This window comes from Leuresthes tenuis, unplaced genomic scaffold (assembly GCF_036924035.1).
Source record: "Leuresthes tenuis unplaced genomic scaffold, fLeuTen1.0.hap1 SCAF_5, whole genome shotgun sequence".
Classification (NCBI taxonomy): domain Eukaryota; kingdom Metazoa; phylum Chordata; class Actinopteri; order Atheriniformes; family Atherinopsidae; genus Leuresthes; species Leuresthes tenuis.
Window position 1 is genome coordinate 6,731,348 of NW_027325359.1, and position 27,946 is coordinate 6,759,293.

General features: G+C 40.3%; 1 protein-coding gene across 1 annotated transcript in view; it reads right to left on the minus strand.

The window, feature by feature from the left end:
• mafb (MAF bZIP transcription factor b) overlaps positions 1-16,696 on the minus strand; it is a 44,456-nt gene extending 27,760 nt beyond the window's left edge. Inside the window, exons 1-2 of the mRNA XM_072385664.1 lie at positions 15,365-16,696; positions 8,818-8,882 (exon numbers count right to left, since the gene is read on the minus strand). Coding sequence (XP_072241765.1) covers positions 8,855-8,882; positions 15,365-16,341 — 1,005 coding nt within the window. The 5' untranslated portion in view covers positions 16,342-16,696 and the 3' untranslated portion in view covers positions 8,818-8,854. The remainder of the gene's footprint in view (positions 1-8,817; positions 8,883-15,364) is intronic.
• Between the last annotated feature and the right edge of the window lie 11,250 nt (positions 16,697-27,946).

Consider the following 27,946-nt stretch of genomic DNA (forward strand, 5'->3'; position numbering starts at 1 on the left):
CTATGCATGTAAACAAACACAAGAGCAAATTCACAAAGGGATTTGTAGTAATTAAATTGCAATGATCGCCCTATTTTAGCTTTCACTTTGAAGATGAAAAAATAGTGTTCGAGCAGAGACACGAGGAAAAAAAGAGTTCTAATAGAACATGAAAAGAAAATCTAATTATTCAACAGAGGGTAGTTACTGTAGGAATAGGAAAATAAGATATACAAATAAAAAGGTTTCATGTAAAAGCTCCGCAAAATAATGTAGAAGCATCATCTGACAGTCATTGTAAGCTTTGGTTATGAAACTGCCACCTGCTTGTTGGAGAGCTGCTCTGATTAACCAGTCAGTTGTGATCATCCAATCTCCTGACACTCACCGGCTGACCTGTGAACTCTGACTGACCGGAGGAGCAGAGCCTACTTATCCTGTGACATGAAGCATTTTAAATAACCAGCTCGCACCCCTGCAGGAATGCATGCCGATGAGATGAGAGTGTTGAAAAAGATGGATCTAGAGGAGCCGCGTGTGTGTGTCTGTGTGAGAGAGACTGTAAATAGTGAGAAGAGAAAACAGTGATGTATGTTGGAGCTAGTCTGAGGCTGCAGATGTTCACCCCAGGTGGTCTGACGCTAATAACATTCCACTATTTACAAGCCCCTTTAATTCACTCAAGATAAAGCCACATAAAATATACTGTATAAAACACCATGCTGCACCTTTTAGCACCGCGAAGACTCAACAAGGGTGAAGAATTGAATTTTTAAATGTGCTCTCTCTTAATTGAAATTCGGGCACCTTTTTCTCCTCCTTCTGATCAAGCATTCTTGACTGAGAATCTTTTAAAAACATTGAAAAAGGCTTTTGTAGACTCATCTGACACAGTTTTGATTATAGATCGGCCTGTTATTAACAAACTGTAAAATGGACTGAATTTATGATGTGCAGTAGAGCACAAGCCACAGCACTTCTTATTCTATAGTGTGACTATTCAATCATATACATGCTAACATTATCAATTTTGGGAAAGTCTGGTGTTCTGTGTCTTTCACATGTGACATTTGACATGGCTGTAGAAGGCACCCATCTTCTAACTTCAGGACGATGACCTATACATCATACAGCTACAGGAGGAAGAGCATGAAGCAAACAGAGCATGTCTATTTTCTACATTTACAGAGGAAATGTTGTGTGAGAAACAGATGAACCTGTGGCTGAAATCTGTATCTACAGTTATCCCAATGTGTGAAAGTAAACACAGATTAGATTTTTCAATGTGTGATAAACTACTTAGTCTAAGGTGAGAGCAGATCTTTTGTATTCCCCCCCAAAAAATATTAGAAATAAAAACTGATGACGAAGGCCTCTTTTGAAAACACTGAAAAACTTTGTAAATCAGAAATAAGTGGCAGAAATAAGTGTTTGTCTATGCAGAACTTTATGTTCGTACATGCTGAATGTGGGCATTGCCCTCACTCCTTTCCTCTGTGATCTCCTCCTTCTCACATGTCTCCTCCCCTTCCTGTCCTCATATATGCATCAGCCTTGAATCAGCACACCAGAAAAACAGAAAAATGAGAACGAGGTTTATCGCTCTGTACGTCTTACTTGTATACAGAAAAGAAATTAGTTGAGATTCAGAGGATGGTGATGTATCTTCACTTTTTAAACTAAATTAATAAGCAATACAATTTAATTTAATATGGTCACTTTTGCCACAGTAGGAGGCACAAAGAACACAAATAAAGTGAGAACTATATATGTATAATATCTTTCAAGGAAAGTAGCTAAAACCTACAAAAATTCCTTTAATGAATGTTCTTTCGAATAAAAGAAGATAAAGCATTTTAAAGCTTACATTATTGCTGTTAGTAGAAACCTTTTAGACTTGCATGTCTATCGTATCCTCTGGAAAAAAAGGAAAGTTTTTAAACTTATTTTAGAGTAATTGGCAATACTTCATGTACCACAGAGGTACAAATGTGTGTGTTCACAGAGTTGACTGAGTATTCTAGTGCAGTTAATATGTACACAGATTATTTCCTCTCCCAGAAGAACTACTTTTGTCGCAGGCCCCAGCTTTCAGAATTCCTCTGCTAGTAGAGCTGCAGACAGCAGGGTTCTGCCTCTGTGGAATACAACAATAATTCATAGACACGCGGCTGCTTAAGAGCTCTTTGTGAAGTAAGCAAATCATTTGAAAAAGACACTTTAAACAACAAAACCACCGCCACACACTTTCCCAGCAAGAGCTGATTCCTGATCTCATTCTGCAGCAGGAAACCTGACTGTTTCAGTTCCCTTTAGTGGTCTCATTGTAAGGGCTCTTCCAGCCAGTTAGTGACCGCTGTCTTTAATGAATGAGAACTCCAACTGCTGGAAAAGAAACCACAGCTCGTCTCCGCCGCACTCATCTCTTTTTCTCCTCTCCTCCTTCCAGCCCATTAAAAGTGGGCTGTTTTTTTCCTTCCTTTTTTTTCAGTCATGAATCTTTAATCAGCCTTTTTGAAGTGAGTTGGCAGGCTGAATCTCTGCAGAGCATTGACCTAGGCTGCAGAAACATACATTCTGATGTAACTTACAGACGCTGCACAGGTTAAATCCCATTCACATTCCAGCACCTCTCTGAGACTTGCATGTGTTCAGAAGCTAAAGCTTAAACTCTTCATTTCTAAGGGTGTCCAGTCAAAAAGAATTTAAAAAAAAATCAAAGCAAGCATAACTTAAAAATATTCCCTTCTAAACACAACAATACTTAAGGATACTGTGGTATAGTTAGTATGTGAAGAAGCTGTGTGTTTGTATGTTTGCTCTTAAAATAAATCAGTAGGAAACTAAGTGAACTGACACATGTGTATGCGTGTTCTCCGTAATTCTTTCTCTATCACGACACAATTGTATTTGCTTGTGCAGGCATGCACAGAGTGGCACACATGAACACACTCCGGCACACACTTCTAACAGTAAATAAAGCAGTGCAGTCAGGTCACAATCACAGTAAACCACACAAACGACTACCATCTGTCTCTTTGTCTCTGCCTGTATGAGTCAATGAGCCTCACTGGCAAGAGTTCATACTACACTGCCCAAACACAATAACATTCAACACTGCTGTTTTAAAAAATGAAAGAATAAAATATCTTTGAAGGGTAACAGGCTATTCATTATTTCTCTCCCTCGCTCTTATCACTCCCTTGTTTCCGCTTTACCCGACTCTGTCCCTCCTTCTCTTCCTGTAAATGAGTGATTTATCAGCCTTAATTGCTGGCAGTGGTTCATGTGGTCATGTGACCGCAACATGACAGCGTGTGATAAATACACCCTGGAAATTAAACCCTGCATTGCAAACAGAAAAATGCACTGCTTCCAAGGCATCTGCAGAGCGAGAGCGCATTCGGATACTGACAAAAATAGATTTGGTCTAATAAAAGCATCAGTTTAAAAACAAAAACTGAGCTCATCTCTTGCTTTCATCGCTTGCTTTAAAATGCAGTAATAAAAGACATTTATCAAAATGAGGCAAAGGGCAAAAGGGAAAAATGTACAATCAATAATGATAGACCAAGTAAATCTATTGTTGTGAGGCGTTTCATTACGGTGCCCCGTAAACAGTTAGTGCACACACACCACACACACACACGCACACACGCACACACGCACACACACACACACACACACAGTCTACAGTAGAATCTATCACTCCAGCTTGCATGTGTTTCTTCCTCACAGTGTTGAGCTGCAAGATGCTGACTGAAGGACCTGCAGTGCTCAGTTCATGCATCTTATTGTTACATGAAGCCAGTTCTCAACCACTGACCTTTTTATTCACCACACTATACATTGTTAAAATAATGTATGAGGTGTCACAGCCAATGCCACTTCATTGGGGTGTGTTTTACACAGCAATGTGTGTGTTTGTACGGCAAAAAAAAAATTAAAAAATTGCACAAGAGAAAAATTACGACTCATATAAAAATTACACCACTTGATAAAAATATTTTTTTTGGTAAAAATATCAATAATGTTGGAATTTGCACTGTGATATGCATACGTGTGTGTGATACGATCGTATGCTTAGACATAGATTTGTATGTTGAGCTGATAAAAGTAGATTCACATAATCAGTAGGGCTGTGCTCCGTCGACATCCCTTTACTCTTTGTTTATAGACCAGTAGTAAAACACGTTTATTGCCGTGCTTTTTGCTGCTGTCGTGTGGCAAATGCTACATCTAAATGTTAAGTCATCTTGGGTTTTGTGGCTTAAAACGGAGAAACTGGAAAAGTAAAAAATAATAATGCCAGCTTAAAAAAGAAAAAAAGAGATGTCAAAATGTTAACCTATTTTATTCTACTCAATATTTTCTCCTCAGCAGCTTATTTATTTAGAAAAAGCAAATTTGAAGAAGTACAGCTGAAGTTCTGAGGTGCAGAGTGAGAAAAGAGAATATTTCCAAAAAGTTGTAACAAAACACTATACAGATCAAATTAATCTCAGACTGTCTCTGCACATTATTAATGACATTTATGCATGTATTTTTAATCAATACAATTAAGCCTTTTTTGTACACTTTAAGTGAGTTTATTTTAGTCATTACAACTAAGAGATACTTTTCTTGTCCTTTCTTGCAGAAATACTCAGCTTCTCAAAGGTAATCTCTGTTTTGTTGTCTCAATATGCTCATAAAAATACCATTTATCCACCACATGACTGCCACACTCATCTCTGTTTTGGAAGAAAAACAACTCAGGAAAGAGAGGATAGGTGGAGAGTTGATAGACAACTGATTGACACCTTGCAGAAATTTAACTTATAATGGGATGAGAGGATTTCACAGTTTGAACTACAAAAGAAGCATCTGCAGAGAAACTAAGTGTGTGCTTGACTTTGCACCACTTGTGTATACTGTAAATTTTTGCTGGTTTGCATATTGCACCTATGAATGCCGTTGCATAAACAGGTAACGGGGGGAGGGACAGCAGTGACTCCAGCACCTCTGCACCTCCCCTCCCTCCTCCTTATTTATTTGTCTGTATTAGTTAGCTCCTTCTCAGCACTTAAAATTAATGTCATCCAGCACAAAATAGAGGCTGAAAGCTAAAATTCAGCACTTTCTCAGCAGCCCGGTTATTTATCAAGCTAACAAGGAGAAGATACATCCCGTTTCAGCCGGGCCCAGGAAATATGTGCCATTAAAGCCCAGAGCTAGTGTTTGAGAGCCAGGGAATAAACGTGAGGGTGTCAGGGAGAGGGGATAGACGGCATCGCCAGCAATATGGATGCAGAGAGAGAAGCAGACACATTTATATAAGAGACAATAGATCCACTCAGATTGAGGCATGAGAATACATACTCTGCACGTGCTCCATGTGTGCATAAGAAGTGCTGATTTGCTGATGGCTATAAAAGACGATCCTTTAGGGGAAACAGAAGACATAGTTTGGAGCTTTGAATAAATCATGTGCTGCCAGAGTGAACATAGCACTAATTTTCTCTTTAGGAGAAGTGTGTTGAAACATGTCCTGAGGACTGTTAGTATTGTGCCCTGTTAACATCTCTGTGGCATCAGGAGCTAACGCCTGAGTGTTGGAATTCAATTAGACACCGGGTGCAATGCTAAGCAGCTAGCATTGGACAGTCTCCGCAGGGAGGAGAGGAGAGGATGGTGATGGCGGGGGAGCGAGGATGGTTTGTGTGTGAGAAGAAGGAGGCTGCAGGCTGGAGGAAGGCCCTAGGCTGCTGGTTGCGGTGATTCAGGGGAATACATTATATCACACTAACCTCCGGCTCATCACAGGCTCCTTTCTCAATCATGCTGTGAACACACAGTCACAACCTGAGGATAACAGTGACTAGGGGGCTCATGCACAAACACACACAGTGATAACAGCATTACAACTAATTATGTTTGAATAAAGCAACAAAATTCAGGCTTAAACAGTTGAAACAACTGAGAAAATTTTATATTAGCATAAGTTGAAAAGAGGAACTGGTTGATGTTTAGAGGTTTGGCTCGGGGGTGAAACTTTCTCCTCCAGAAGCATCTATTCTGTAGCTTAGATGTGAAAACACAGCACATTTTTAAAAACAATCCACATCTAAACACAATGGTTATACTTGTGTATCTTTACAAGTGCTGAGAATGAATTTAATCCCCTTTTTTTGTATTTTGGAACACAGTTCTACTTGCTTCCTCTCTTTTCAGACAAGGCCTTATAATGAGCATACATCTTGTTCATATCCTCCCTGTCATTTGGGTTTTCTGTATGCAGGGATGACGTCTGTGTCACTACCGAAACTGTACCAGTGTAATGAGTTTCACGGTGTTCAGCAGTAGTAGTTATATATATCCTAGGTGGTGAGGGAAGTGAAGTATGTCACTCCATGGATGGTGCAAGTTCTGCTCACTGCAGAATACAAAAGAGCCCCACAGTGTTTCATAAATGACAGTTCAGTGCTTGAAGTTTGTGTGGGTGATTCCCTGAGATATGTTGTTCACCATCTCAAATAAAATTGTATAATTCTGTTTCCATTTCAGGAGTTATTTAACAGATTTTTTTTTAAATTCCTAATGTGAATACTGATTTGAATCAGAAACTTTTCTAAGAAGGTTGGTACATAATGAAGATCGGTAAGCAAACACTATTCAGGATATTTCAATTTTCCCAAATGGCTGTCCTTATTTGAAACATCAATGGCATCCAGCATCTACCAAAGCTCTCCAGGTTTTATACACAAAGGGCACATTTTGTCTTTGCATGTATTTAGGTAAACATGCTCTCTCCCTCTTCCTCGCTCCCACCACAGACACACACCTTGACAAATCTGTGTGCATGTGTCCTTCCTCCTCTGCCATGTCTACAAAAACCTGACCTGCCTGCTGTCAGCCACAGAGGCACCTTGCATCTTTGCTTCCCCTCCCCCCGAGTGGCCAACTCACCCCGTCACCACGAGGGGAAGATGAGTCTTGTGGGGGAGGAGAAGGGATGACGGTGGATTACAGGAGGAAAGAAAGAAAGTGGGGGTTGAGCTGGGGGTGGTACAAGCAAGGAGAGAGATGGCAAAGACGTGGTGGGTGGGGGCTCTGGAGCTTCCTCTAATGTGCCCTCTCCACTCCCCTGCCAGTGACCTCAGCGCTCCTGACAACCAGAAAGTGCTGAAGCATGCAGGTGTCCTAATGCTGCAGCCACACACATGCGAATGCAAACACGTGCTCCACACACACACGCGCAGGGGTCCTACCTTAGTAGCCTGCATTCTGTCAGATTTAACTCCTTCAGCACCTGTGTTCACACTGTCGGTACCTTCACATGCTCAAATGTTGTTGTATTTACAACAAGTCCAAAGTAGAACAGAAGACTGCAATGAAGTGTGTGTTGAAAGCAAAACAGGCATGTGCTTCATAATGCTGAGCACATGAGGAGAGTAATCTGTCTGCCGCACAGTAAAATTAGCTGATGCTGATGCCGTAGTTTTGTCTGTCCAGCCTTTTGACTGTACAGGGTAAAACCTCAGGTGTCCAGAGAGTGTCCTGTCCTGCGCCCGTGTGTGTGTGTGTGGGAGGGGGGGTTAGCGTTAGAGAGTTGTATTACAGTGGTGATGAGTCGCCTGGCTGCAAGTCTGATACCTCAGCAGCACCCAGCATTGACCAGGCCTTTAAATAAAGCCTTCGATCCTCCAGCAACAGAGAAGGTCACTGCCTGCCTCTGGTTACCCTGCCTGTCTGTCTGCATCCACAGCCTGGAGTCCTCCTGCCATCCATTCCTCACTGCCTTCGCCTCCTCCTGTCCCCTCACCCTGACGTTTATGTCTGCATTCAAATCAAGGTACCTTCCTTTCCCTAATGCCCTAACACAAGCACCAACTTGAGTTTGATTTCCTTTTTCCATCATTCCTGCATTACTCTTCTTTATCATGTACCTCTTCCATCTCCTGCTCTTTTCCCTCTGGAAATGTCAGACCAGGAAAAACTAGTCCTCACTTTCCCTTTTCCACTTCATCAATCCCATAGTCCATCCATCTGCGTGTCAGCCGTAGATGAAAATAATATCCAGTGTTTTTCTCCGCAGAGGATGAAGGAAGTCAGGGGGTCAGGAAGGGGGTGAAAGGTTTAGGCCTCATCCCACGAGCACTGTCCGTGTCACCCCCTGTCATTCAAACAGCACTGTCAGAGCCCCAAACAAGCTTATGCAAAACACTGCCCACAGTAAGAAGGAGTTTGGTTGTAATAGAGCCAAACGTGGGGTAAGAAAAAGCTTCTATCATTATTATTATTATTATCAGTATAACAATTACTATGATAAATGGCTCATGCATTTTAGAAATGCCTTCATGGAAATAATTAAGTGTTAAGACATCGATTAGAGTTTTTTAATGTAAATCAGTTTGATCCAGTCAACATCGTCTGCATTGTTTTAATTACGAGATACAAATTACATAGTTACTGCCTACATTTGTACTTCACTCAGTCAAGACATTAAAGGTTTCAGAGTTTTGAAATTGCAAAGCAGTTCTCTTTACCATATGGTGTGAGCTTTGTATTCAATATGTCTTGCTTGATGTAACCTTTCTTTTTGTTTTGAATGTTTTTTTTTGTGTATAAACTTTAATCAAAGTGAAGTTAGTTCTTCTGAATATGAATGTTGGGTTTTGAAAATAGACATAAGAGTAATGATGTAAGATGTATCTGAAATTTAGATAAGACTTCTGCAATACTAACCTTTGTAATGAAAATTTGCCATAAGAGCATAAATGTTGATGATGATAGATTGATGAAACAGATTTTTAATGAAGGAGTGTCAAAGATTAGAGGCTTAACTGGAAGAGTTACCTCAGACTCCAGGTTGGTGGGAGAACACAGCTCTCTATCACAGATGGAGGAATTTTCTTGACGTCCTGCAAATAACAGAAGAGGAATAAAACTTTAAAATACGCAATACTTCAACAGTAATGAAACACTGCCAATAAAGTAACTTTGAACTTTTAACATGTTCCAAAACTGGTCACGACTGTACAATAAAGAGTTGAGAAAAACAAAAGCCATAGTCACGAATTCCTTTGAAAAAAAGTATATTCAGTGTATTTACAAAATAAATTTAATTCTTTCTAAATAATCAATGCGTGGTATTCACATTTCCCCTAAAATTGAACATGAATGTTGTAATATACTAAGAAACAAGAAAAGAAGAAAACAAATTAAATTATTTTGACAATTGTAATGATTCAGAATCATAAAGTTTAGTAGAACAACTGTTAACATTGCGAGCAGAACCAAACAAACAAAAAATATCAATGAAATCTAATTGATGTGATATCTTGAAATTAAATGGAAGGTTTATAAATGTTTTGTATCAGTACAAAGACATTCGGTGTACAATATTTTTCATGAGACGATGACAGATAAATAAAAAGTAAAAATCAATTAAACTTTATAAAAGTTCAAAGGAACTTCTCAATGTTTAGGACCCAAACCTAATTTAATTCCTTTTCTATTCCCCAAGACAACCACAATTTAAGAGAAATATAATGATAATATAGAAATATGCATTATGAATTGTGAAATCAAGCGTTGGTTCAGTCAGTTCATGAGGATTATGTATACACTGTTACAATCATCAGGGTGACAGAAAGGTATCTTATGTTTGTGTTAAAAACACATGTCATGGATGAGTGTAGATAGATGAAACCTAAAAATCCAGTAATTAATCAACCCCTAATGTGTTTTTTTCTGGATTTTAGGAGTCATGAATTAACCGAATAAGTATTGAAGCTTATTAATGTCCTGCATCAATGAAAACCATTCATTTCTTTGTAATCTGATTCACTTTGGTGCCAAATGGACTTTGACTCTTGCAGTTTCATAGGAGCTCCAAGTTAGTGAGCTACTGCACAGAGAGGGCTGTAGTCACTTGAAAAGGCACCAAACCATCCACATGACAGACAGTCACAGGTATAGTGTTTATACTCTGTTGAGAGTTTAACATTTTAGCCCTGCAGAAATGACTCAGCACACATGAACGCAAACAGAGCCTGGCAAACACTCGTGCTGGGACTTTCATTCTTTCATACACTGCGTGCGTATTTTTGTTTGTGTGCATGTGCGTGTGAGCACACTTGACCTGCATGCGCTCTCTTACAAACCTGAATAAGCACACACAGTCACACACATACCAACAGGGGAAAGTGGGGTCCATGTGCAGAAGGCCATGACATGGCAGCAGTGTATGGGGTCAAGGCCTTTTCCAGGTACAAATGAAAGGAAGAGCAGAGACTTCAGAAGAGCTGAACAACACTGTGGGTCACCTTGCCTGGGAAAGAGATCAATGTCTGTTTGACTGGCTGAGGGAGAGGCTGACTGCAGTAGAAGGGTAAATCACCTCTGGCTTCATTGAGATGCAGGTAAAACACACAGGGGTCGGGCTTGGCTCCAGCTCCACCCTGCATAACACAAACTCATACACGGGTAGACTTGAACACACACACAAACACCCACCCACAGTCGCATTAATACACTCAGTTGTCAAACACCACCACACATTTGCTGCAGACCAAAACACACCACTCCGCTGTATGTCTCCCTGAAACTCATCACACTGCGAAAAACAGCAACACAGCTGCTGTTAATGTGAAAGTGAGAATACTGTGATCCCGTTTTTAAGAAAATCCCAATTAGCTTTCATCTATTGTCCTTTAGATATGCATTCTGATAAAAGCTTCTTGCACAAGCAAATGCAAATCTAGTCTGGTGTCTACATGCACATTCTTCTACAGCAATCTGAACACAACACAAGAGACTAAGATTCAAACAATCACATTTCCTTCACTATGCTCATCCTTCTACTTGCAGGGGGGGAAAAATCAGCATGTAAAGGCCAATAAGATGCATCTAGAGGAGAGGCACAAACCCTCTTTACAGCTGCTGCATTCTTAGCATATGCACAGCCGTGACAGGACGGGACAAGTTAAATTATTAGGGTTTCAAATAAATTACATAACTCGGGACACTACATGAGGGTGAGGAGGGAGGGAAGCTCTGCCACTGCCGGTCCGGATGATGGACGGACCACAAAGGAACATAAATGCAGCTGATTTAAATCACTTTAAATGTAAATGTTTATCACGCGGGGTGATGCAGATGCAGATTGAGTGGAAGAGATTGAAATTGTTTCCCCTTTTGAATGTGAATTTGTTTTTAACCCTTTGGGGGTTTATTATGTGGAAAAGGACCATTTAAAGGGATTAACTGTGACTGAAGGCATACTCCATTTGAACATACAACTCCTACATTACAAGATATTTTTCAGAATGTAACAAAACTCTTTTTTTAAAATTCAACCCAAGTAGAAAACTTTTGATAAAAATGAAAATAATAACATTGTGGAATGTCTATTTTGAAGGTAGCAGCACCTTTTTGAGTGGTGTCTTGATTAATTTCATAAATGTACTTAAAGATCAACTGATTAAAAAAAGCAAACATCTTCAGTTACCTGCTACGTGAGATTATAGTGTTATTTGTTTTGTAAGATTAAGATCACAAATATTTTAGTGTCAAAATAAAATGACTCATTTATTCAGATTTAATACGCTCAGTTAGAGCACATCTACATCCTTCTACCACAAGGTCATTCAAAAGACAGTGCTGGCTGGTTATTGAGCGGTCACACGCAAATACACACTACAACAGTGTGCACATCCTTTGTCCTATTAATTTTGAGACATTAAAGCGAGGTACGTGATGATGATTCAAATGTCAATACTGATAAATTTCAAAGTGATTTCCCATAGTTGACCTGAAAGAGAAAGTCCAATATTGTTACAGCAGACAACTACATTATCTTTAATAACCTAATCATTGGACGGAGTGCAAATGATCACAGCTGAGAAGTCAATATACTGGGCCAGAGAATAGCATTACGATTCATACTGATGAGATTAATAATGCGGCGTGTCCTTACTATGCATGTGCACACTTTTTCACGCTGTGCAAATGAACTAGAGGAAGCAAAAAGGCAGCGAAAGAGGTGGCGACTCTTGCAGAGTGCTGAGAGAAGAGGAGGAAGCCCTGAAATGTTGTTTCCTGTGCCTTCTGTCCTCCTTCAACACAGGAAGTGAATCAGTGCTGCTGAATCCTCCTGCCCCATGGTGTGTCTTGAAGTTAAACACACACAAGCAAAAAGCATCCTACACAATTTCCACAGCCCCCACAATGATCAGCAATTTTCCACTTGATCCTTCTTGAATCACGGAATACAAACTGGAAACCCACAAAACAGACCTTCTGTCTGCAACACGTGAAACACAAATTAAATTCAGTATAAGACTGGCCTGAGCAAAATCCACAGAGGTCCCAACTGATCCTATCGGCCAAACAGAAGAAAGAGGTGACATGAAAGAACTATAGTGTCTCCAGTTCTAGGGTTATAACAGAAATGTAATTAAATAGCTCCCTATACTGACCTAATCAGATGGGGGGGGGGGGGGGGCATAAATTAGTGGACACATGCTCACTAAAAGGCCCTAGCCTCTCGGCTAGGATGCATCTCTGATCGTTTATCATTTGAAAGGAGCAGGAAGGCAGCCAGCATCTCTCTCCCTCTTGCTGTCTCTCACTCCTTTTTAATCACAGAGAAAATCATTCCTTCAGGCATGTGATGGTCATACTCTTATCCCTGGCTCTGGGCTTTCATGGTAGCCATACAAGCCAAGTGGCAGTATGTGTGTGAGACAATGTTGCACAGGTCACACAAAGAGTCAATACAGAGCCTATACAGGCTTCAGCTGTGTATTCACCCGTTGTCCTGTATGAAGTTTCCATGTGCCACAGTCGTTAAAAATAACAGTGAAAATGGAAAATACAGCCACAATGAAAGTGCTTGATTGTTAATAGATTCTGTACTGATAATCTCCCTCCTCTGCACACACACTGCAAACACAAAGATTTCCAGCACCATGCTCTGTGGCGGCGGTGACCTTGTGCGGCAGCTCGACCCAGACCCCGTACAGCTTTTATCTCAACCGTGCTGCTTTTTAGGATGCACAGGGCAGCAGCTCTCTGCAGCCAGCATTCACCAGACGGGTTAAAGGCTGCAGGACCTGTCAGTCGCTACAAAACCAAATGACTTCGAGGACTTCCAATGACTTTTATTTTTACGTGACAGGTCAATCAAAGGATCTTTTAAAGTGGTGTGTTAGTCTATAACCCGCGTGTCATAGTACAACAGGAAATTTTAAACCCGTAAAAATTAGGCATCAATTAGTCCTTTCACAAAAGTTTTCGACTTTAATTAGAAATAAAATAAAATAAAATAAAATAAAACATTATCGGCATGATGGGATGTTTGCAAAATCTAAAAATGTGAATATTTGTGTCTATTTTTTTCCGCACAGGGGACTGCGTCGTATTTGTCATGAAGAGCCTTTTAAGTAGTTGATTTTGAAATAAAGCTTCCACAGACAATATTCAACAAGTGGACGAGTAAAAAGTGCAAGTTTACTCTAAAATAAATCATTAACTCTGTAACTAACTTTCTGTGAGTACTGCTGCACAAATATCCGGCAGTGGGGAGTGAGATATAGAATTAAACTGAACCTATTGATCCTCACTGTATGACTTTCTGCGCAGTCTTTAAAGATAAATTCGAGTTTATAGGGCTTTAATTGCGCAACAGGTGAAGGCCGTAATTTTCATATCTAGTGTGGGAAAAATCATGAATGTATACACCAAATAAATTCGCCTTGTTCGAATGCAGGACAAATTAAAAAATGGATATGAATCGAAATAAATGAAGACGTTTTCAATTCGTGCATCAGAACAGGACTTTCTGTAGGAGCTGTCATGACGCGCTTTACGCACAACGTTGCTGTTATTGTTACAATAATATTCAAAGGGAGCATGGACTGTTTAGATTTCATTTTCATTCAGGAAGGAAATTTCAATAATCAGAGTGTGTGGTCGCCTCAAAGACAGAGTGACAAACAACATGCAGAATTGAACAGAACAAAAAAAAAAACATGATCAGGAGAGTAGATTTGTTTCCATTCACGAAGGTTTATTGATGAATGGTATATTGATTCAGTTCTAATTTTTAAGACTAAGCAGGACGTCTGCCTGGTGATGGTTCTGTTCAGACAGCACATTTACTGAGAAGAACTCCAGAGCATCACAAAAAAAATGAATGGCTACATCACCGGGGGAACATTAAACTTCGCAACAGCTCGGTTCATTTACCGAATGACAGCCACAGGGTTCTGAGTGAACTTAAGTTCCTTAGATAAAGGAAAACACAATAAAGGCGAACTTCTGACAGAGCAGATAATTTGTTGCAACAATTTTGTGAGACAAATCTATTCATCTATTTCAAGACACAAATCCCAGTCTGCCTCTGCTTTATCCTCAGTCCCACTTGTTGATCACCATAATCTATTTAGTCTTTTAATTGGCTAGGAAAGATTATAACATTTTCAAGTAAATGTCCTGATTTTGTTCATCTACTGTTTCCTGGTATGCCTTTACTATAAATCATTACTGAGTAAAAAGTTGCTTTAGGGTCTTTTCCCCCCACGTGGCTCCTATAGAAGCCAAAATGTTGAAGGGTTAATCGCCGAGGTAAACTTTATATAAAGTAAGGTATAAGTGCTCTGCTTTTTCAAATAAACTCCTCAAAGAGTGATGAAGCTGGGCAGTGGCACAATACAACAATGATCTATACACAAGTTCACAACAAAAAAAAAAAACGAAAAAGAACAAATTAAAACACAATCCGTACATGACCAGCATGCATGGCTTCACATAACTCATAACAGTCTGTTTGACATATGTTCCAAACTTCTGGTGTAGCAGAGTTTGGATGGTTTTCACAGCACAGATAAGATGAATATGAAAATGAGATAATATGTCAAAAGAAGCTGGCTTTAATCAAAAATCAAAACTAAATTTACATCGAATAAATCTACTGAGCCTGAGAATTGTATTAATTTCAGAAAACACATTTTGGTTAAAGGGAACAGGGTGGATAAGGCGCAGAAAGAGACGATATGAGCGGATCTTTGAATCAAGATGTTCATTATGTTTGTGTAAGGTCAAACATCACAAAGTGTACAAAAATCCTTTAGAACTATCTGGCAACTCTATTCAGAGTCCTTTGCACAAGCTATGTATGTTTCTTTTTAATGTGATAAAACAGGAAAAAAAATCCTAAACTTTGAAATAAAACATTTTTGAAATTACAGAAAATGGTTTCTGTCCTTAACTAATGCAACTCGAACAAAGCAGCTTCGATCGCGCACGCACAACTATTTCTAGCCGCGCGCAATCTAAAAGTTTTTTTCTGCTTCTTTGTGAGGTTCGCCTAGTAAAACTTTTCTGCGCCGGGACTCACATGAAAAACTCTGGAGATGAGGGGTTGTTGTCGCTGCTGGATCCTCCGTTTTCTCTGAAGCCGGTACTGATCAGCTTCTCGTATTTTTCCTTGTAGGCGTCCCTCTCCCTGGCCAGCCGGGAGATCTCTTGCTTGAGGTGGTCCACCTGCTGCATGAGTTGCGTCTTCTCTCCCTCCAGGACGTGCCGCTGCTGGACCCGCTTGTACCGACAGGACTGGGCATAGCCTCTGTTCTTTAGCGTCCTCCTCTTCTGTTTCAGACGGATCACCTCCTCCTTGCTGACTCCCCGCAGCTGCCGGTTCAGTTCCCGCACCGACATGGTCACCAGCTGCTCGTCCGAGAACCGGTCCTCCAAGCGCATGTGCTGATGGTTTCCACCTGCGCCACCGCCGGACTGGGACCCGGAGGAGGGATGGTGTGCCCCTGTGTGGTGGTGGTGGTGATGGTGGTGGTGGTGGTGGGGAGTCCCGTTCTGGGCTGCGGCTGCAGCGATAACTGCGGACACCACGGCGGCCGCTGATCCCATCTCCTCCCCGGCCATGGCGCCTCCTGCCCCGGCTGCGGAGCCGAATTGCTGCCCTCTGGCATAGCCATCGAAGGTCTGGAGCTGGTGACTGCTGCTGATCAGCGCCTCTACGGCGTCCTCTGGGCTAAAGCCCAGAGCTTCGGGGTTCAACTGCTGTTGGTACCCGGTCATCCAGTAGAAATCCTCCAAGTGCGCCTTCTGTTCGCTCCCTGATCCCGGACTGGGCGCCGAGAAGCTTGGAGAGGGGGGAACCGAGCTGCAAGGCGTGCTCATCGGGGTGGAAGATAGGGATCCCCCGGCGACCAGGCGGCTGCACTGGTTGATGCTGCGATCGGGCTCCACCGGCTCCTTTTTCACTTCAAACTTCATCAGATCGAAGTCATTAACATATTCCATGGCCAGGGGACTGGTGGGCAGGTCGGAGTTGCTCATTGCCAGCTCTGATGCCATCCTCTTGCTGTTGACAGACCTCCAAAGGGGGTGAGGAGCACCTGTCAAAGTAGGCTGCTGAGACACGCACTGAGCCAGCTTGATTTCTTTATTTATTTTCTTCAAAACCAAAGGAAAAGTGAATTTTCTCGCACTAATTGCGCAGCGCGGGTTCTGGTTTTGTGAGTCGATAAGTTTTTTTTTTTTTTTTTCTCTTCAGTCTGTGTTGCACAGACGCATTGGAGCAGCGCTGTTTCCTCCCTCTCTCCCAGCGTGCGGGTGTCTGAGCGCCGCTCTTTCTGTTTCTACCGTTTAACACTTCATGCCTCCTTTTAGGATTAGTGCGCCAATTTGAGGAGGTTCACGTGTCCCGGGCAAATAGTTGCCTTGTAGAGAATGAGGTAAAAAAAAAAAAAAAACTCCACCCAAGGATTGATAGATTTTTTTTTTCTCAGGGATCAGACGGTCGACGAGTTAAAAAGCATTGCTTAGTTTTATAGGCGTGCTGACGTCAGGTCTGAAATATGAAATTGACTGAGACCCAGCCAATGAGCAGTCCTGTCGGGGCATCTAATTAGCATAATTGTATAGAGGCAAAGTTTTTCGAACTGTCCAAGCCCAACGAACTGACACATGAGGCATTTTGTCATTTTGCATGGAATAGAAAGCAAGCCAGGGAAAGTAAACAGATTCCGAGGATTACACAAAGATGATAAATGCAACTTAAATGTATTACATTTGGGAAAAAAACAAGACGTCATAAATAAAAAGTGGGATACAGATGTTTCAACATAATCAGCTAATATATTATTAAATTCAACTATAATATCGCATTCTTCAGTGGGGGTTTTTCAACGTCTGCTGACGAGTCAGACTTTATTAATCCTGCCATATACAGCGTGTGTGGGCAATTTTGTCCCACTGTAATTTGTGTCTATGATTTTATAGGGAATTTGGTAATTACCGATTCATTCTCAAACTCCTCTTTCGCACAGGAACTGTTTTGGTTTCTCACTGAATAAAAACGGAATTATACAACAGACTATCAAAGTGATTTTAATGGTTTTCTCTGAGTGGCAGATAAATTGTTTATATAATAGCAAAAATAGAGATGAAGTGGATCTTTGAATGAGGGAAGGCGAACGTGCTTGGAAAGAGCACGGCATGGGTCGGTTGAGTTGTATTGTTTAGAAACCCAATGTCGCCACCTTTCGGTATAAATGAGAACTTCACGGGACTCTTATGAGGGGCTGGTAACCCATCCGCGCAATAATGTATTTACACAAAATACAAGTTCTTGTTCACATAAAATCCCTTTTCTGGTGAAACAGTCTGTAGTGACAACGTCTTCACGGCTCTCCTCTTGGACTTTATGGTCTCAATCCCATGTATGATCACAGCATTAGCGTCTCTGTGTCTCTCCTGGAGCACAGTCCCCAGGAGTGGTGGCACATAAGAACAAACAATAAGCAGGGCTATACACACAGGAGCGGAGAGTAAATAAGAGCACTCTCCCTGGAACATGTCACACGGGGAAGCTTCAGAAAACTACAAAGCCGCCAGCAGATAATCCAACTCCCTGGTGTCCCAACACAAGTAAATATTCTCTTGGTCCCTGTGACTGTTCATGGGGACTTAATGTTAAACAGGAAGGATAAACATCGTGTTTTATTCATTAGAACACACAACAGAAGCCCCTCTGATGCTTTTGAATAAATATTAGCCAGATGAGATGTCTCATCTGCTGCTCCTACATGTTGCTGCTGCTGCTGTGTTAATTTGAGAGTAGCAGTTGTAACATTAATTTAACTTTGACTGAAGGGTAACAGTAATAGTGTGTTTTTACTTTTTTACATGCATTTTTATGCCTTTTAACAACCATAACAATGTTTTCTTGCCATCATATGGTTTACTGACAGCATAATTGTGAAATGATATGAGATTGAAAAGTGAAGAAAAAATTTCACGTCATGTGTTTTGTTATGAGAAACAGTTAAGGCGACTGATGCAGGAGTGGACACTCGCTACTGTGTGAGCTCTGGGGTTGCCAGGTCTCTTAAACCAGGATTTATTGGCCTGGAGTCTCAAGGGTTAACAAGCAGAGTATGGCGCCAATGCATCAACTGTGTTACTGAGGGCTAATAGTCCTGTATTCACCTCATTCTGTCTCCCTTTGGAATTTCATGTAGGCAGTTCGCCTTGAAGTTTACTACTGTCTTTATCATATCGGGTACGTTATTTTTTCTCTCTCCCCTCTACACTGTACAGGGTGTTAATTTAAACATATATAGATCATCTTACTGCTGTAGGAGGCGAACCGACATGATGTTTGTATGGAGGAAAGTTAAGAACATTTGCATATGTTATAATGGCACACTCAAGTAGCCTACATTATGATAAAAACCACACACTTCCATGGAGAACTGCAAGATCAACCTCAAGTAGACGTGTTTCTCAGATAGAATCAATGCAGATACAATTTGGAAGTGGACTGAGACAATAACTTACTTAAGTGTGTTTCCTTATCTTTTGTGAGGCACATTCGCATGACGCATATTGTGTTATTAAAAACCAATGTTGTAGCTTTACATATATAGTGTTAAGAGTCAGTCCCCTACATTTGGAGCCCTGCTACAGTACGAGTAAATGAGACACTGTCTGACCTTTTGGAGTTTAACCCCAGGAGAACACTGATGCATCCTGGGTAAAGGATAACTAGTGCTTCAGGACTTCCTTTTGATTTACTGGCACAGTGACTTTGCTAATTGTTACATCTATTAAAAACATCCTCATTACAGTATGACTTATGTGCATGTTGCAATAGAGCTCACTTTTATTTTCAGCATGTTAACCTCTTTTTTGCCTCCAAGGTGCCATGAAGTTGCACACACACAGAGGACGAGCATGTTATTTTCTATGTTAAAGTAGAAACAGTCTTGATACAGATTTGTTCAGCTCTGTCTGTTTGCAGGAGGTGATACATGTGATCTACAACAAATGATGTGTTGAAATTTCATTTACATGTAAATGCCATGCTGTATAGAATATGACTGCAAAGTTTTGAAAAAAAAGAAGTCTGAGAGAAAAAAAGTAGGAGTTTGTTTTATGCATTTACAAGATATGCATTTAATAAAATCACTCACACAATTAAAAACCTTAAGCATCCCAAAAACAATCAAAGTGATTACTATATTTAACTTAAATAAAACGGCAGGAACTGAAGAATTTCTGTACTACTAAGATTATGCTTTACAATCATTCATTACATTCCCAATGGGAGGTAGGCTTCAATTTCATCCTCAATCCCTGTTTAATGCCATATATTAAAATCTGGTGGCACTCCAAATGGAGGACAACCAAATGAGGGGGCTCAGCGGGCTCATGTGCAGACACATTTAATTAGACGGATAGAAAGTTAAATGTTTCGTGTGGTCTTTACTAACTGTTGTGTCTTTCGTAATAGAATGGAGAGCCATGAGCTTTTGCAACGGGGAGCATTTACCAGTGTTTTATTGGGCAGAATAAAATAATGTATAGTGAAACAACAAGCTTCAGCATCATGGAAACAGATGGTCATATCTGGAAAGTACTTTCTCAAAGCAGGTTTGGCTGCTATGTATCCTTGGTCAGATTTTTCCAATGTTGCAATTCATTTATCTGCTCAGAGAGAAAGTTGCAGCTCTGATCTGTAAACTGTCATTTTTGTAAGTACTTGAGTAAGCGTGATCATTACTTCACATCGCTCCTGCTCACACACCTACAAAGTGCACTAAGAAAAAGACTAATGTGTTTCTGTTTAAGTTTTTTTTCAAATATAATTTTTTTGCTCCATTAGATATTGGCTTTGAAAGTTGGAGAGTTATCCAGGTCACAACACTCATTAATACATTTTAAGCCTAAAACTACAGACATGCAAAGTAAAACACCACCAGATATGAGATTCTGATTCTAATGATTGAATGTATCTGATTATAAAACTGTGACACCGTCTCAGTGTCTCTACGCATCAGAGGGATGCTTCAACCTGCTAATTGGCCACAATGAGCAGACTTGCGTGTGTCAAACTCTCCTCTTTACATCTGCTTATTGACTTTCACAGTGGGTGAACATCACAGGTTCTATCTCAGCAGTCTTGTCAAATCTCTGGCTCTAAGTAACATGAGGGACACTTCTATAAAAATACACATATCTAAAAATTGATTGTTTCTGATTTTCTGTGAGGTATTGCAAGAGTGAGAGGTTGATTGTGGATTCAACACTATATGTCTCATAAATAGGATCATGTTCACAAACGAATACACTGAAATGAAGTGTGAATGTTTGTTCCGTGAGCTTGTCTTTTCTCATCAGCCATACACTGCTACATTTTTGGCCTCATTAACTATTCCCACAGTGCAGCATGTGTAGGAACAGGTAAAATAAGTCAATACTCATGAAAGAATAACAGCAAACCTATGTGTACTTGATATTTTGTTTCTCCTAAAGCTAGAGGTTTCTAATGGTCCACCATACAGACAGGCATATTTGGGCAGTTCCAGCATTTCATGGCTAATGACTGTGATTTTCCAGTTTTATGTGTATGCACAGACATTGTATTTACTTGTCTTACTCCCAGTGTCCAGATGACATAATGATTCATATTGCAGTTGGGGGTTATGAGTTGTTATTGATGCAGCTGGTATGTGCAGTGTGCTATATGCTCTCTGCAACTGTACGCTGTTATTAATGTCCACAGTGTCCACTCTGTGTTGTTATTAATGTGACTCATATACATAAAGAGTTTCCCCATTAGTCAGAGTCCAACTGCACCACTTTACAGAAAGGAGGTGCAAGGAATCTTCTTCTTTATCCTCCTATAACAAATCCTCTCTCACACACACACATACATGTACACACCCCATCCTCTTTTCAGACACATTCAAATATGACTATTATTTCAACATATTAATTGGAGAAAATACAGTGAGTGAGGTAAAACTTTTCATTAATAATTCCCACAGTTTTTTGGCCTTTGTGACACTACGTGGACAAATGCATCTGTGTCATGTTTTCTTGTAAAACTGTGCTGTGCAGGGATACAGCTGTTTGAAACTGAAACATACACACACAGCAAGTCTTTGTTAGTTTCTCCACTGAGTTCTCCATTGATGCGCCCATTGCCCCTCGCAGACAAAAGTAAAGTACCATGTAACAGATACCTCAGTCTACATGACCCAAGCCTTCCCTCAAAAGCTTTCATCCTGTTGGAGACACTAAAAGATTCAGCCAAAAGAAATTGAAAAAAAAGAATGAGAATATAAATACCTCTTTGTGTGGCGTGATTTAAGATTATTGCAGATGAATGTAAATATTAATTTTACCCTCCTGGTGATAATCCCCTCATCCGTTCCTCAGAGATTGAAGAATCATTTGTCGTGTAAGCGGAGGAGTGTGTGAGGGAGCAGACAAACTAAAGTCACATCTCTCTGCATTATTCTGCACTCTGTCTCTGAGGTGAAGATGTGGAGACAATACAACCCACAGAACACCATGGCCTCATACAACAATCCTTTATATCTCTACTAGATTAATGCCAGGAGACAAATGCACTTCCACTGGGATGCTGGCTTCTGTGGGGGAGAGCAGGAGGAGAACAGAAGGAAAGGAGGCTGATCGTTACCGGACTGAAGGATGAGTGAAGTGGGATGATGAACAAGTTTCATGTAACTGGTGGACTTTTGATTATGGCAATATTGAGTGTGGAAATTAGATGTTTATCAGATGTGCTTTTGAGGGAGAGACGCGAGGAGCAAAGGAGCAGGAGGCGGGCCAGGATAAGCTTTAATCTGGCTGCTAAATGGAGGCTTTGACATATTGTGTCTGTATCGAGAAGCCTATTGGGGCACGTCTCTTATTCATCTTCTCTGTGCAAACTGACCAAGTTCCTAAACTGTCACAATTAACATCTTGCAATGAGTGAAAAACATGGGAGTATTTCGAGAGCAATATACTTCAGACTCCAACTAAAAGATCCTGAGAGCGACATATAATTTTGGGGAGAGAAAAGGAGGTTATGACAGCAAGAAGGAACGAGATGAAGAAGAGAGGAAAGTATCTTTAAGCTTTCCCTAAAAATGCACAAACAGACTTAGTAAGAGTTAGTCATGGTTCTTTGCACACTCATAGTAGATTTGGATGCTTACACAGGAGCAGAGACACCCTTCCTGTTGCTTATCCGCTTCCTGAGCCTCAATTTGTATTGAAATCCCTCACAGGCAATTATCCATATGCGAATGGTGTACTTACTCTGAGCTTATATAAGTTTCTTTCTCGGTAAGCCGCACCATTTTCATTTTAAAACTCTGATTACAATTTCAGAGTTTATTTCCATGAGAAAATGGTAAAAAAATGGGTGCTCACAGTTAACACAGAGCATAAAATCCTGCTGGACCTCTTGCTGGCTGTATAATTTGAAAGATTGAATAATCTCTCCCTGGCATGATGTTGAAAATCCTTTTGAAGGGAGAGAAACGTGAGCGGCAGTTGGCATCTGCGTGGTCAAGAAGACATTTTGTCGAGTAAAGTGCTGGCAGGCAGGCAGGAGGAACCCCTCACCACTGTTCACCCCCCACCTCCTCACAAACCTCTCCGGCTGTCAGGAGTGTCATATATCTGGGGGATATCTGAGGTCGAGTGAGATCGCAGCCCAATTACGGGCTGATAACTAATCAATAGGTCGCTTATTCCTACAGCAGGAAGTAAAGGAATGGGCCCCTGGGACACGTAGTTCAGATTACTCTCCCCTCAGCATGGGACAGCCACTAATGATGAGACAGAAACAAAGTGAAGAGAGGCAGATAAAGGGAGGAATTAAAGAAAATAAAAGAGGCTGGGGTAGACCTGCAATATGGCAAAATGCAGACATTATGAGGAGAGAAAGAGATGGAAAAAGAAAATGGAGCTCTCATTCAACAAAGTCTTGTCATATTCAAAGCGTAGCGTGCCATTCTAAAGAGATGATAGACAGTACTTTCAAAATAGAGCTCCTTCAGTTTACATACCAGAACATGAAACAGCTGGCTGGTGCAAACTACCACCAACAAGTATCAGAGAGTGCAAACGGTTTTGTTCTTTTAAAACTTTTTTAAAACATATTACCAATCTTTACCTAAACTTTCAAAGCTTTAATACAAACATCAGTTTTCACTTTTGGATTTGCTGACATGAAACCATATGAGGAGTTTAGAAAAGTCTAAATTTAATACTGTTAACAACATATATAAATTTGCACTCTAACTTTCATCACACACATTTTAAATAATCATCTGTAGCATAAGTACATTTCCCTCTGAAATGCAGTGGGGTAAAAGTCATAAAATAGAAATATCAGAGTAAAATACAAATACCTAAGAGTCGAAAGGGGAACGCCACAATTAAAATTCATGTACCACAACCTGGTCTCACAGGAAAAAAGATTTATCAAAGTAGCCTCACAAACTGGATTCAGCACAGGGCACAAGAAAATGTTATTTGAAGTTCTTTATTCTGTGCAATAAGATTTTGTGCTGAGTGACTGAATGAAATAAGGTAGAACTTGAAAATGAAAAAGGTACAACAAGTGGGGCTTGAAAGCATTTTCTCTAAATTCAGCTGTTTGAAAGAATATTTTCGGCTCACTGCACCTCATCACCTATATGCTTTCAGTGAATGCTTTATAGAATACAAGGCTGATGTCATGCATCAGTTTGTTTAGATGCCATATTGTATTCCTGCTTGCTCTGAGGCTGCACACCTGTTTGACACACCTGTACGACTCTGGATTTCAACCTCAGGATAGTGTCTTTGCTCTCTAACTGTAGTATCAACTGCCAGATCATATCTCAGTGCATTTCAACTCTGCATAACTAAATGTTGTATATATGCTGCATATCCACTGTGTTTCTAAAGTTTCTCATTTGTTTTAAGATTAGAAGACATCTTTACTATCAATACAGTGACTTATAAAACCCACAATATATGACTCTAAAATAAACACTGCAGAATGTATTTGGAAGTGTTGTAAAATGTTTCCTTTGGCAAATTGTTTGTAAAACAAAAAATCAAAAAGAGAGGGAACCAGAACTAACCAGGGAACAATATATAGAGGTAACAGGCAAGCTTTTCTTACAAGAAGTCTTTTGAGTCACCAATGTTTTGTATGAGACTTTTTTGCTGCCTTTTGCCGGGGGGGCAGTATTCATCAGTCAGCTAGCTTGAAAAAAACCCCAAAACAAAACAGCAAACTTTCATGCTGTATGTTATAAAATTGTCAGTTGTAATGTAAGACATAACGTTTTAACCACCCTAACCAAATAGTTGTGATTTGTAATCCTAACCAGCAATCAGTAATGTTATTTTTAAATGTAACTAATTAGATTACGGTAATTAAAGCAAATAGTTACATTACTGATGTGAAAAGTAACACACTAGAGTGATTTTGCATTACCAAATATAAGCACCCCTTTGGAATTTCTTGCTCACTTTTGTTATATCTTTTGTTAGATCATATTTCCCTATAAATGCAATTACTGTTCTACCTCTTTATTTATCCCAATCTATGGTTTATAATCTGAAACTCAGGCTAATAACAGGAGTGACACACACAATATCCTTTTTACAGTTTATTATTGATAATTAAGTTTACAAATGAAAATAAAACTCAGCCTGTGGGTTCGCTGCATATAGATTTTAATGATTTTTTTAAGGATCTCACAGAAAGATGGTAACTCTACTGTTGGTGGCAACATCTCCTTTGCCACATAACCAGTGACATTTCACTGATTCCCTTTAATGTGGCAGCTCTAGATGAGTTGAAAGCTAGCCGGGGCTGTTTTGTAGCTGTGGTTTCTGTGGCATAACCAATGTTATGGTGCTGTGCTCGGCCTGCAGGTACTTCTTTATATCTGAAGTAGAGTTCTTTGCTACTGACAGACACTTATTATCATCCAGGCACAATATGCATTTCACTGTGACTCCTCTTGTCCTTGCCACGTACAAATTCAAAATAATGAGATCTACTATGACATGGTCTTCTCTGACGTCTCAGTAGCTTAGTGAGCTGCATATACACACTGGCATGTGCAGGAGTACAGCTAAGGAGTGAGCGAGCGCAAAAAAACACACAGACTAAGATGGTAAAATGTCAGCAACAGCAATGGATAGCTTTTTTGACAACATAACACATAACAGATTACTTGAGTTGTGCTCGCTTGTGAAAAAGTAATCAGAATAATCTGACATGTTACTTTGAAACACATTACCTCAACACTATTCATAACCTATAATGTTATCATGTAAACCCAATCAGGAATTGACAAGTGTTTTAGGAGTTTTTGGGTTATGGACTCAGCGTAATTCAAAGTGAAAAGACAATTGTCATTTGTTGGTCTTGCACACATGCCACAGATGAAGGCACATGGTGGAAGGTGCTGCATGTAACTGCACCATCCAGCCCCTGCTTTCTCCTTAATAAAGCTTTTATGGCTTGTGAAATGAAACACTCAAAAATTAAGTTTGCTCTGATGTGGATACAGTCATATGAGTCATATTTCTCTCCAATAGTTTGGATGGACAGCACTTCATGGTTGGTATTTAAAGGTGTTAATAATTGGCCTATTTGGTTGTTTCACCTGGAGGATTTGTTGATGAAATAGTCATTTTTCACTGACTGGGTTAGGGTGAATTAAGCCTCTTTTGTGGGTAATGTACACAGACATTGCAACTTATTAACTTGGAGAACATATATTTTGACTTCTCATATAAAATAAATATATTTTAAAAAGCTATTTCTGTTTCAGCCATGTGTTCCAGTGACAGTGAATCAGAACACATAATGAGCTTGGCAATGTCACACTTTATGATGGGTGAGACGGGTCAAAGTGCTTGGTCAGATACCTTTGTTTTAGTAACTTTAGCATTCTCACAGATGTTTGTATGCCAACCAATGGTTAGTTAGATAGTTAGTTTTCTACATTCTGGTCTCACAAGTCTTAGTCACAAACTATTTGTGAGCAACCCTAGCGTCACTTTAACACAGAAGGAAGGCAGTGTCAGATCTATGCACCAGGTAAACAAAGGTAAATATTGTATTGTCTCCCATTTACATGTCCTGTAACTTTCCTCTATCTGCCAAAGAATCACCTTGTTGTTTGTTCGTAAGTAAACAATTCACAATGAAGTTTGCAGTGTTTAATGTTGCTGTCTATTGCTGCCAAGGTTGCTCATCAGGAACTGAAATCATGCCAAAATGGTAGCACATAATGCCCTGGAAACAAGAACAGGTTAAATACCAGGATCATGAAAGGAATGCTGCAGTCATTAACTTCTTTGTTTGTAATAATGCTTTTCTAGCTTTAACAGATAAAAACAGAATCCATGCAAATTGTTTCCCAAATTATAGTTTGTAAACTTAACTGGATATCACACTTTGCCAATTTTTTCCTCTGAATTTTACCATTGTCTTTTGGTCTCTACAGATGCTTTGAGTTTACAGTTGTTAGCAATTTTTGCAAGTTGCAACCTGTATTCTTGTTCCTGCCTCCAAACAACCACCCCTTGATGCTTGAAGGGTCCGCTTTCCATGGTTCACAATAACTATTTGTTCTCATTTCTTTTGACAGGCCATTCGTTTTGTCGCTCCTCTGTCACTGTCGCCTTCATGAAGAAATATGGCAGCAGCCTCTGCCCCCCCCCCCCACCCCACCCCCCCACCCCCCCACCCTCTGCCCCTGCCCCCCCACCCGCTGCCCTCAGATGACAACCTGCCCCCACACTGACTGGTGCCCCTTCTTCTGAAGACTCTCCACTCAAGGCCACTGTCATTCATAACCCTCCACTAAAACTGTGTAAATGATCAAGAGTTTCTTATTTAAACTGTTTCAGAGCCCATAAGCCTAATACTCAGGGTGGAGATTCAAAATTTGATAAGAGTTTGAAAGTTCTTAAGTTTATTAATGATCTGTAGTCTGACTTTATAATCAGTCCTATAGAAGATGTAAGAAAAATATGGAAATGATCAATCTGGAGTGTCTGTCTTTCTCTGTCAGTAGCACTGTCTAATCAGTACAATGGTGTTTTTGGCTGTCAGGCACAAGGCGTCAGTGAGAGAAATAAGTCTGAACCATCACCATTAACACTGATTAAGTTTATCTCAATCTGCTTGTTTATCCTCTTCTCTCCCAAGATCAGTACAAAGCTACTTTACAGCGTCTTAAACCCAACATGTTTCTTCTAGACAATACAGCTGAACCACAAAACCGCTTTTAGTGACTTCACTGATTAAACACAAGCAGTAGTTTTGGATGAAATGAGACAGGGTATAGCTAAACTGAGAGTGAGCGAATGAGTCAGTCCTCCGCACAACCATCTCCAAATCAGCCACATTTGGCATAGGCACACTGGCCAGATCTAAAGTTTTCCACTCCAAAGAACAATGAAACGCTCTCTCCAAATCGATTGGTAATACGTCTCATCCCATTGATGCCATCTCTAATCCATTCTAGGCTCCTTAGCAAGATGGAGATGGAGAGGCAGAAGGAGAGTATGGCAAGGTGCGTGAAGAGAGAAAGTGTAAATTTGGGCTGAGCAGCCATGTATTCTGAGGAATTTG